This window comes from Micromesistius poutassou, assembly GCF_964030765.1.
Source record: "Micromesistius poutassou genome assembly, chromosome: 11".
In the NCBI taxonomy this organism is placed as follows: domain Eukaryota; kingdom Metazoa; phylum Chordata; class Actinopteri; order Gadiformes; family Gadidae; genus Micromesistius; species Micromesistius poutassou.
The window spans coordinates 7,196,343-7,208,820 of NC_140281.1; the positions used below are offsets into that span (position 1 = coordinate 7,196,343).

The window sequence follows — 12,478 nt, forward strand, 5'->3', positions numbered from 1 at the left end:
TTCGCAAGAAGGCATACAAATCTTCCAGCGGGGACCTGGCACCAATGAAGTTGGTCCCAGGGTCTGACCAAACCTTAAGGGGGTGGCCCCTGATGGCTGTGAACCTTTGGTAGGTCATTAGGAAACTCTCTGTGGACATACTGCTGGCCAGATCGACATACAGAGCCCGGCTCGCCATGCAGCAGAAGATGACCCCCCAGACTTTCATGGACACTCTTCTCTTCACATCGTCTCTCACCAGGTATGGCCCGAACAGATCAACGGATGTAAACTGGAATGGTGCCGCAGGTCTTGACCTTTCTACTGGTAGGTCACCCATCACTTGCTGGCATACTCGAGCCCTTGCTTTTTTGCAGAGGATGCACCGGTTAACAACCTTTTGAGCCAGTCTTCTTCCTTGCACAATCCAAGCTCTCTGCCGCATCCTTAGCAGCGTCCCAGCAACCCCTTCATGCCCTTCCTGATGACTTTGGCGTGCTAATAGAGTTCCCAGCCAGGTGTCAAAGGGTAACAGTGGAACAGCAGAGCAGTCTTCTCTGAAATACTGGATTCTGCCTCCGCACAGTAACAGTCCACTAGCTTCATCCCTATACACAACCAGCCTGTCCGTTGTAGTGCTGGGAAAGGTAACGCCTTCTTGAGCTGCCAGACAGAGATCTCGGAAGGCATCTTCCCTCTCGGTCACAGTGACAATGCCAGTCAACGGAATCGCCTCCCACTCTGATCTTCCCATGGCTCTGACACGAAGAAACTTTTTTGCCGCCCTCCAGACCAACGAAAGTGACTTTATTAGTTGCATTAGGTTACTAAAGCGCTTGATATATAACAGATTCGTAGCTGCAGCCCCGGCAGATGGCCTATGCAGGCTTGTCAGATCTGTAATTGGATCCTGCTTGGGCTCTTTCTTTGCTCCGGCCCGGGTGAGGGCGGCAGCGAAAGCCTTCTTTTGGATCCGTATGAGATTTTCTCTCGCTTTGACAGCAACATCCTTGGCGGACTTCACTGGCCACTCACTCTCTGGGAGACTTAAGAACTTAGGACCCAGCTGCCACTCTGTGCCTTCATCCAGCTCTTCAGGGCTTGCCCCTCTTGAGATAATGTCTGCTATATTGAGTGGCCCAGGGATCCACCACCAGTCTTGGACGTTTGTACTGCCTTGAATTTCCCCAATTCTATTTGCAAAGAACGTTTGGTAGCCATAGCTTTCACGTTGGATAGCTCCTAGGACTGTCTGGCTATCAACGAAGTGATACCACCTCTCCACTCGAATCCTGCAGTGCTTCTGGAAATACTTTTTCAGACGTGCAGCGTAGACAGCTCCACAGACCTCAGCCTTAACAGCGTCCCCCTTGTGGTCTAAAGGCGTCAACCTGGCCTTGGACTCGACTAGCCGTATGGTGACATCTTGTGGTAGTTTCCACCGCAGGTACAGTACAGCACCATACGAGCGCTCGCTACCATCAGAGAATGTGATGCCACAGGGCTCAGCGCATGGGTCAGGTGGTGTCAAGGCTCTGATGAATCTCAAACGTCCGAGCTCAGCATAATCTTCAAACAGGCAAACGGCGTCTTCCCGGAGGCCCTCAGACAAAGGTGCATCCCATGTATTTTCCGATGAGCTGTACTTGCCCTTAGCTTCTTGAAAAGCTCTCCTCACCAGGATGGCTCCCTTCTGCTTGACAGGTGTCACAAGACCGAGGGGATCGTACAGCCCAGATACTTGACTTAAGAGCTCTCTTCGGGTGAGTGGATTTGGCACCTGCGCCCTTACTTCATCCTTGGACAGATTTTCTCCCAGTCTCATCTTCTTTTTCTTTCTGGAGAAATTTACAGCTGCCATTAAGTGAAGTTTGTCACCCTCAGGATCATAACCAAGACCCAGAGCTTTATTGTTCTCCTCTGAGAGCTGGTTCGGAAGGACCAGCATCAAGGGTTCTTTCCTTTCCAGGTCCTTGGATTCTGGCCTCCCACTTTGGCCTGAGTAGACCCACGGCTTCATGTAAAATCCACCTGCTTCTAGGATTTGCTCAACATTTGCTGTTATTTGCCTCAGCTGGCTCAAATCATTTTGAGAGGTCAGGATGTCGTCTACATAGGCATCTTGTTCCAGCACACGGCGCTCTTCAGCAAGATGGTTGAACATGGGCAGGCTTGCCGTCTCACGCATGGCGACTTGTGCGATGCAGCCTGCTGGTTTGTCGCCAATGTTGACCCTAGTGATGGCATACTCCTGAATGTCCTCATCCTCTGAGTCTCTCCACAAAAAGCGATGAAGATGCACTTCTTGGTCTTCAAGCCATACAGAATTGTACATTTTCTTAATGTCCCCCAGCGCAGCAAAAACACCTTGCCGGAACCGCATAAGGACAGCACGGATGTCGTTGAGGACGTCTGGGCCCTTGAGGAGTAGGTCGTTCAGGCTTTGACCTCTGAATCTCTGGCTACTGTTCCATACGAGGCGGACCGGCGTTGTAACAGAGTGAGGGTTTGGTGCAATTAGGTGGCTAATGTACCATACAGGTCCAGACCAGTCGTCCAACTCTTCCTTTGACAACTTGACAGCAGCATTCCGCTTAACCATGTCATGGACTTGCGCCTTATAGGCCACTTTCCATTCCATCTCCCTTGCCAGCTGTTTTTCGGTCCTCAGGAATGTTGCTTCAACAGCTCTCCTATTATTGGGCAGTGTTGCCGGGTCTTCCATCCAGGGGTACTTTGCATGCCAATGTGGCTTCTCACTGTGATGATCTTTGGCAACATATGTCAGTCCACTTTTTATTTGCTCCAGTTCACGCTCCTCAGAAATGGTCATCTCCTTTCCTCCCGGTTGGCAATTTCCACATCTACAGCCACCACACCTGGGCTCGCAGGCGGCCCCGATACTGTCCCACTTCCACCAATCTATAAAATCCCGACTGGCTGCGGACGTAGTGGCTTGGGTGAGTCCAGGAGGCTGAACGGCGCAATCACTGGTAATCTCCTTGTATTCAGCGGCTGCTGCCCGCATGGAGCGTGCAAAATGCGTTCTGGAGTCGTGAGCCGTGACTGTTGCGTCTTCCAAAAGATCTGGATGAGAACCACCCACTGTTTTACCGAGGGGACCATCCCACAGGACAAGGTCGCCAACGGAGCGCACCTTCTGAGGGACGAGCTGGCCTTCCTTATGGCTGATGAGGAGCTTGATTTTGGTGGGACGGACAAGTTCATTAAGGGAAACGTCTGGAAATATTTTTTGCAGTCTTTTTGGTGACACATAACGGTTAACCTCTGCAATACTATCCAGCCCGTAGCAAACAAGCTGGTGTGCTCTCAGGGTTCCCTTTGGGGTTGTGACTCGTATCTTCAATAGATAGCGCTTGGTCTGAACAGTTACTTGCATCCCGCCAACTCCATGGACTATAAGCGTTACATCTTCGCTTCTTAAATCCAGTTCACCCGCAGCTTCATGGGTGATGTAATTGGTGTCGGACGCCAAGTCTATCAAAGCCCCAACTTTTTGCCCAGCATTTGCAGTAACCTCGAGGATCATCATTATGACCGGGAACTCCTCCAGGCCACTTTCTGCGAGTAGATTCTGCTTTGGTTGCACGGCTGCACTGAACGTCTTTGAGACAGAGTTGCAGAACACGTTTCGACACCGTTGGGCTAAGTCAGGGGGCAGGTTAGACAGGAATTCTTCCTGGCTCTCCGTGCACTTCTTTTCATTGCTTCTCGCTGGACCGGACATCAACCTCCTTGGCCCATCGTCCTTGCTGACGACCTTGGAGCAGAGGTAGTAGTGGTGACCTGGGCCTTGAGTGCCCTTGCACCCTTCATTTCTGCACAGGAAGGTGGTCCTACACTCTTCATCATGATCATGCACCTCGAGACACCTCCCGCAAGCACCAAGCTTCTTCACTGCTTCCTTTTTCTCTGCTACTTTGAGTGTTTTAAACTTTTTGCAGTAGTACAGCTTCCTTCTGTGGCCCCTCTCTCCACAGACAATGCAAGATGCTTGTGAGCCTGATGAGCTGGTGGCCTTTGTTCGGGCGTGCTTCTGCGGGATTCTTGCCTCTCTCTTATTGGGGTCATCATCCCTTAACTGGTCCAATTGCTCATATATTTTCTCCTGACTTCTCAGGAACTTCAGAAGCATGTCGAACCTGTCCTCAGGTGATACGGTCTCCTCCTCCCCTGATAAATATACCAGCCACTCCTTCTTCAGGCTTTCTGGCAGCTTGCTCTCCAGGGACTTTGTGACGAGTGGATTCTTCAGGGCACCCGTATTCCCCAATGCACTGAGGTCGTACAAAGCTTTTACAATGACCTGAATCATGTCCACAATCTTCCTGGGTTGGTAGCTTTTTACTGGTGGAAGTGCCTGCAGTTCCTCTACAATCTCCAAGGCAATTGCAGATTTATTGCCAAAACGGTTCTCGAGGACACGGAAGATTTCGTCCGCCGTTACATATGTTGACAGGCGAAGATCTCTTGCCACCTTCTCCTCGAGACTGTCCAACAGCTGGAACTTCCTCACCTCCCTGGACCCGGTAGGTTCCCCTTGTTTCTGGAGTGCCTCCCATTCCTTTTTCCAGAGGTAGAAGTTCCTCTTGCATCCATCGAAATGTGGGAGCGCTGTTGCCCTCAATCTGATGGTTGGCCTCAATTGCGACAGTTGTGGGGTTTCTTCAGGGGACCATCGATCGTGCTCTAGCTTTGCCTGTAATAGGTTAGCTTTCCCTGAGACCAATTCAAGCAGCCATCTCTCCACGCCCCTTAGGCGCTGCTGAATGTCAGGCCGCTCTGCGTCTGGGATCCAGCGACTCCATCGGCAGATGGCCTCTTTGGCTGCTCTCACCAGCCCCTCGAGGTTGTTGAGCATGAGTTCATACACTTCCAACTTCACACTGGATTGGTTGGACGACAGGCGCTTGCACTCTTTTTCAGCGCCCTCTAGTGCCAGGGACAGTTCGAAGTTGCCAAAGTTTGCCCATAGCGCTTTCTGGACGACCGTCTCTACCTCATCCAGCTTCTGCTCACATTCATCGGCAGTCTTCTTGATGTCCGCCCTCACGTTCTCTTCAGATGCTGACTCCACTTCCTCCATCCAAGCAGTTTCAACCACCTCATTTGCCTGCATCACCTTGTCAGCTTCTAGCGCAACTTTGTTAAAGGCTTCCATTAGTTCTCCTGCTGACATTTTCGTGCAAGACTTCACAACTGAGTTTGCCAGCCGGGAGAACCGCTGTTTGGTACTCGTCCTTTCTCTCTTTAACTGCTGCAGTGACTTTGACTCTGACATTTTTGGGCTAAGGGCGGAGTTTGGCAGGAGCTGTGGGCGGAGTTTGGCAGGAGCTGCGCAGGCGGGGTTTGCCAGGAGCTGCGCGGGCGGGGTTTGCCAGGAGCTGCGGGGGCGGGGTTTGCCAGGAGCTGCGCGGGCGGGGTTTGCCAGGAGCTGCGCGGGCGGGCTTTGCCAGGAGCTGCGGGGGCGGGCTTTGCCAGGAGCTGCGGGGGCGGGCTTTGCCAGGAGCTGCGGGCAGGGTTTGATGTAAGCTTCAGAAATCAGTCTTGAAGCGGTTTTTCACTGTCAAGTGATTTTAATCCTTGCTGTGTTTTAACCCTCACTTGACGGGGTGGTACTGATCTGAATCTGTGACTGGGTTCACTCCACAATAACCAGGCCTTTTTTGAACTCTTTATCCTTTTATTTCTTTGGATTGTCCACAAGCCAGGCATATAGCATAGTGTAGTATAGTGTAGGTGAAAAACCTTAAAACAGGAAAACACCAAATTTTACAATCATGCAAAATTCTTGTGAACAGCAGGACTCAAAATAATCAGTTCTCAAACATTGTTTAAACAGCTCAAGCTTCAGTGCATACATAAGAGGTGTAACCATGTTTAACTAAATTACAACACAGACATGATACTAATGGAGCATAATGAATTAATAAATACTAATCAAATACACAATACAAAAGTAGCAGCGAGTGAGTTAATTTAATAAATATATAAATATAAATACATAAATATCTATATAAATATCCACAATACATGTTCACACTTATCAATGTAATACTTTAGCTATTAAATGTTTGTAGTAATTAAATACCCCAATTTCCCCGTTTAAATAGTCCCTGTAGAAAAATAAACCAACACTCTTAAACCATGTCTTCACAAATAGTTCAATCACTCAAATACAACAGCATCCCACATATAAGAATTGAGCCGTCTAAAACACTGAATTAAACTCATTGTAACACCATAGTTTAACAATACACATCGCACACCGTGAATGAATCACTCTGTGAATATTTGCTTACAAACAATGAGGCTACAGCCCACACACGCAAATGTTTGTTTCTAAATGTATCCAAATGTATCTAAATGCCACGATAACGTGCAGCAGCGGCAGCAGCAACTAGTAACACTCGCAACAATGTAACAAAAGGAGATCGCGGTCTTACCGGCTGTCAGTTCAGAGTTTTCTCAGTACTTATTTGCACACAGCGCGGGGAATCATTTACAATGGATACAAAGTTTCCTTTTTTGTTTGAGTCTGCCGCGTCAATGGCGATTTGCCAGTTTTAAGCACACATCAAAGGAAGTGTCCGTTGTTCCGGGTGCACACAAGTAGCGATTTTTTGTTCCGCCTGACTGCACTCAGCAAAAGGGGGCGTTTGCCGCGACAGTGTGTGTGAGAGGGAGAGAGAGAAAAAGAGAGAGAGAAAGAGAAAGAGCGAGAAAGAGAACGAGAGAGAGAGAGGGACCTTTCTGAAGTGAGGCAGCATGCCGAGGAAGCCACAGTTCTGCATTGTGTGTGTGTATGCGCACACGAGCGAGAGAAATACACGTTTAAATGTATTTATTTGACCACCAACTATATGCCCTGTTAATGTTGAACCCACCAAAGCTCAAGCCTAAAGCTCAAGGGAGCATGGGTTTTCAACCTAACCCAATGAGCACCTCTACCCCGCAGTAGAAGCTGCAGCCCATTCCGGGGCACGTCTCCACCTGGCGTTTTTGATGCCTTTTTTTTCTCTCAGTTGATCAATTTAAATGGCCTGGATGAGTGAGTCCGCACGGGGTGAATACGCCTCAGGTTTAAAAACAAGGGCTGCCCTGGCCTCGAACCGACAGCCTCACCTTCTTGGCCTTCAGCGTCTTCCTCCAGAGGGTGGAGAAGATGCCGTCCGTCCAGTCGTTGGTGCTGACGTCCAGAGTGCCGAACATCTGGGGCGCGCTTATGGACTTGGGGTTCATCCTCATCTCCCTGTGGGGGGCGCCGCACTCCGTCATGGCCCTCATCAGGGTGTTGATGCAGGAGGTCTTCCCCGCGCCGCTCGGACCCAGGGTCATCATACCTGATGGACACACACACACACACACACACACACACACACACACACAGATAAACACGCACACACACACACACACACACACAGATAAACACACACACACACAGATAAACACACACACACACACACACACAGATAAACACGCACACACACACACACACACACACACAGATAAACACGCACACACACACACACACAGATAAACACACAGATGAACACACACACACGCACACACACAGATAAACACAAACACGCACACACACATACAAACACGCACACACACACACACACACACAGAAAACATACATACATACGTACATACATTCAGGTATAAAGACACAAACACACACACAAACACGCACATCCTCACTCCTCAACAACTACAATATTCCACAAAAACCTACAAATGTACAAACAGGGCATGTTATGACAACACACACACACACACACACACCGTGTCGCACGAGCTGTGTCTCATAGAGCTGCACCAGTTTGAGGATCCAGGGAGGATGGAAAATCAAACCAGCCACCTCCGTCTGATGGTTGAGAGCCGCCTCTAATTCTGGATAACCTGCTTTATCCAACACTGGGATAAGAGTGGAGGAGAGAAGAGGAGGAGGGGAGAGGGAGGAGGGAAGAGGAGTAACAGGAGACGAGAGAGGAGAGAGGGGGATTATCTATAATAGTAATACAAAAAAGTGTTGGTGAACACAGAGGGGAAGGACCTACCGATTCCAGGGAACAGATCGTTGATCAAACTCAGAAACAAGGGCTCGTCCTCGTCCACCTGCACACACAGGCAGAACCAACGTAAGGACAGCCGGAGTAAAACGGATCTTGTTTAATACCTTATGAGAGCAAAATGAAGGTCAACACCATATGTATCACACAAAATAAAGATAAACACAAAAACACACACACACACACACACACACAAACTTACACAAACACAGATAAACATATACATTCATACATTCAGGTAGGACGACACCCACACTAACACACACATACAGATACAAAAAGACAGACACAAAAACACACACACACACACGCACTGTGGCAACCCGCTCCCCACCAGAGGGAACCGTGGGCTAGTGGTGGACGGGGTGTACCACCGCCATCCACTAGCCGGCGGCAGTGAGCACATCTTCACTCAACGCAATCAGCCTGATGGAGAACACCTGGCCGGAGGGGGGAAACGACCGGGCGGACATCTTAAAAGCCGACCAGGAACTCAGCCCGGGGAGAAGCAGAGACGACGACCCAGCAGAAGGCCGACGACACATCCGACTCGAGTCTCACGGAGGCCATAGTTTAGTTGATGTATTACCTGTTATCTCTCATACCTGTGAATAAACACCGAATCCGGCTTTATTGGAAACCTTTGCGTGGTACTTGCCGTGAGATCTCTAGACTCTTGTGGACCGGGTTACCACAGCACACACACACACACACACACACACACACACACACACACACACACACACACACACACACACCAGTTTGGAGAGGTTCATGTCCCGGAGGACCCTCATGACCACGGTCTTCTCCGGTTCAGACGGGTTGGATCTCTTCACGGATCCCAGGGTCCTCAGAACCGACAGGATGTTCCTCAGGCCAAAGTCATAGTGGACCTGGTCCGAGAGACACAGGGGGGAAAGTGCTTCAAATATACACCATAATATACACCATGACAACTAAGAGTGACATCATGGTGGTAGCTGTTACTACCAACAAGACATTCCGGTAGTAATAGCATCGTACGTTATTAGTAGCTTGTGAGAGCTACTAATTATTTTGGCAACTACCTATTTCGACCATTATATTTTAGAAAGAAAATGACAAAGATAACGATACAAATATATATGAAGATAAATACTATACGGCAATACATTTATTACTTGATTGATAATATAACTGACAAAATAAATTATATTATATACTATTATATTATATACTAATATTCCTGCCCTAAGATTCCTGCCCGTGGTATTTTGCTGCATACCCTCCTTTACCACACTGTATCTTGTATGAATAAAGCATCAAAATGCAATTGAAAATCTTAGGACATTGGTATTTGCACCCAGAACCTTTTGATTGGAGGTTGAACTCCCTAGCCACTACACTATCCTGCCCCACCATAAGTACTAGGATCAATACTAGTCCTACTCTTTATGATGTTATCACCTGTTTGGAAAGCTGCTCCTCGCACAGCTTGTAGAGGGTGAAGAACTTCCGGCTGAGCACCAGGTTGTCACGGAAACCGGCGCTGGCCAGTTTGACCCTCATGATGATGGCGCGGTCGGGCACCATCATGGCCACAGTCCTGAACTGGATCTTCAGGTTCTCCGGGAGCTCCTGGCGCCCGGCATAGCCTGGGTTCTGGAGACGAGGAGGACTGGGAGGATGAGTCCACGTTCTTTAACAAGTAGGCTTCATTTAGCACCAGCTCAGGTCACCTTTATTCATACCATTTAGATTCCCTCACACACCTGTAGCCTCAAGAGAGTCAAGGTATAATATGGAAGATTTGCTGCACAAAATGTCTACATTTTCAACAAAAAAAACACCACTGCACCTCTCCCATCCCTCTCCCTACCCTTTATAAACCTGCCCTCCCTCAAAAAGCGAGGCACACTTTTTCAGATGAAACATAAGATTTATCTAGGCTGCTGCAGAGTAGGAGCAATTGACTCTGATCCCCGTATGCATGACGGAATGTGTTTTAGGGCATATTCACACCAGGAAAGTCCTTTAGTTCACTCTCTTTGGTCCGGACCAAAACACAATAGCTGCTTTCACATATGGACGTACATCCGTCTATTCTCCGTCTATTCTACGGACGTGCCGTATATGTGAATGACATATCCTGACGTTGGGCCTCCTGAAAAAATACTACCCCCGAGGTAGTATTTTCTCCAGAGGAAATGCTAATTACCTTAAATGTGAATGAGCAGTAGAATGTCGGCATTTCGCACTTCACGTTAGTCGGCGTGTTGATGACGCTTTCAAGCATCACTACAGCGGGAACATGCCCTATGGCGGGAACACGCCCTATGGCGGGAACAAAAAACACGCCAGGAGCAGGCTGCATATATAGGAGAGGCAAGGATACATACGACTCAAAACGAGAATGGCCTGGAAAGACAAAGAGGTTTTTCAGCTGCTTACTTTGAGGGCCGACAGTGCGGTGATCGCACATATGAAGGGAACTGCGAAAGACGCAGTAATGTACGACCGTATGGTGAAGAAGCTTGCTGAAATAGGAATTGTGAAGGGAAGGACACAACTCATCACGAAATTAAAATCCCTCAAAAAGCAGTTCACCACTGTGGTAGACCACAACAAAAAAAAGTGGGAACGACCGCAAAACCTGCCAGTACCAGGATTTGTGTGAGACGATCTGGGGGGGGGGCTGGCACTCCACAAGGCCGCTACGAGCGACAAACAATGCTCATTATCCATTGTCCATCCCCGTGCGTTCTCTTACCATTAAAGACATTAAATTAAAATATAGGCTAGGCCTATTATACGGGACGTAGACCAACTCATTTTACAGATTCCTGTACGACCAGGTTGCCTTAACATCTGTCGCATATATCAGGTGAAATGTCAAGGGAAAGAGGCAGTGGTTGAAAAAAGTATTTAGATCGCTTATTAAGTTCACTCATTGCTTATAATGGTTTATTCGTTTCCCAGTATTATTTCCTTAATTTAGAAGAGTTTTGATCATTTTTGAATTGTAAAATAAATACTATATTTTTTTGGTTTTTGAAATTATTGGAAGCGAGTCGAGCTGACATTTCCTGCTGTACCCACGGCCCAAAATAAAGAACAGCGAGACAATATCCTCAATTCAAACATGCCGTTTCATTTGGTCTCAATTGGCTATGGACCTATGTCATACCCCGCCCCTTGCAAGCCCGCCCCCCTAAACCATCCGGAGATTCTACTGATGTCTGAGCGACACCGATGTCCGCATTTCGGGCGTCAAGTGTGAATAAGTGTGAATGACCCTCACGGTCTAACCTCCTGCTCCACAAATGCGGAGAAAAGACAGAGGTCATATGTGAAAGCAGCTAATGTTTATTTTTTGGTTTGGTGCGGTTCTTTTTTACATTCCAATTTTCGTAACAGTCCCAGAATTTGACAACAAACCCACATGTGTGCAAAGATCGTTCAGTCATTGGCCAAAAAGGTCTGGGCGGGGTAAAAAAAAAAGGGGGGGGGGTGGGGGCAAGTGCCGGTGAAAGTAAACAATCATGCATATCCAGTGTGATATACGCTTTCTCCCTCATCCTGATTACTGCGGAATGTGTCAAATGCATCAGCATTTTTATGTGTGTTTTCCAGCATACTTTTTACATGCTTTTGTTGGACCTCATGTTGAAAATGAGTCATGGCTCAACATGGAGCAAAGAGGAGACGGAATGTCTATTGCATATCGGACCCAATTATCCAACAGACATTCCGTCTCCTCTTTGCGGGTGCCTGTTACGTCCAAAGAGGCGTATGATTTTTAGAACTGGATCGGACCAAGGTGAAGTTGCTTTCACATCTCAAGCGAACCGCACCAGGGTTAGTTTGGAAGCGAACCGATACCACCTCTCCGGCTGGGTCTCGGTCCGACTGTTTGGTCCGCACCAGATGGTTTGTATTCACACCAGCCCAAAAGGTCCGCACCAGCGATTTTTCTGGTTTGGTTCGACCCAAACAAGGCAGGTGTGAATACGCCCTTAGATCTTTGCATATGTACCTCTAACAATGTTGTATCTACCTATAAAGTGTGGGATCTGTGTGTATGTGTGTGTGAGTGAGTGAGTGAGTGTGAGTGTGTGTGTGTGTGAGTGAGTGAGTGAGTGTGAGTGTGAGAGTGTGTGTGTGTGTGTATGAATGTATTTCCATAGCATATCTCTCAAAACGTTTATCTGATGTACTTCACACTTGGCGTGTGTATTGCTGGGGACCCAAGGAAGTGCAGTGTCGATTTGGACACAAGATAATATACACCATGACAACTAAGAGTGACATCATGGTGGTAGCTGTTACTACCAACAAGACATTCCGGTAGTAAAGAGTGAGTGTGAGTGTGAGAGTGTGTGTGTGTGTGTATGAATGTATTTCCATAGCATATCTCTCAA

The 12,478-nt window shown here is 48.1% G+C and overlaps 1 protein-coding gene across 1 annotated transcript in view; it reads right to left on the minus strand.

Moving 5' to 3' along the window:
* Window positions 1-12,478, minus strand: part of dnah5l (dynein, axonemal, heavy chain 5 like) — a gene marked incomplete at its 5' end in the record, with an annotated part of 93,279 nt that overhangs the window by 40,286 nt on the left and 40,515 nt on the right. The window contains 5 exons of the mRNA XM_084474872.1: window positions 7,126-7,343; window positions 7,792-7,923; window positions 8,067-8,124; window positions 8,837-8,971; window positions 9,525-9,719. Coding sequence (XP_084330998.1) covers window positions 7,126-7,343; window positions 7,792-7,923; window positions 8,067-8,124; window positions 8,837-8,971; window positions 9,525-9,719 — 738 coding nt within the window. The remainder of the gene's footprint in view (window positions 1-7,125; window positions 7,344-7,791; window positions 7,924-8,066; window positions 8,125-8,836; window positions 8,972-9,524; window positions 9,720-12,478) is intronic.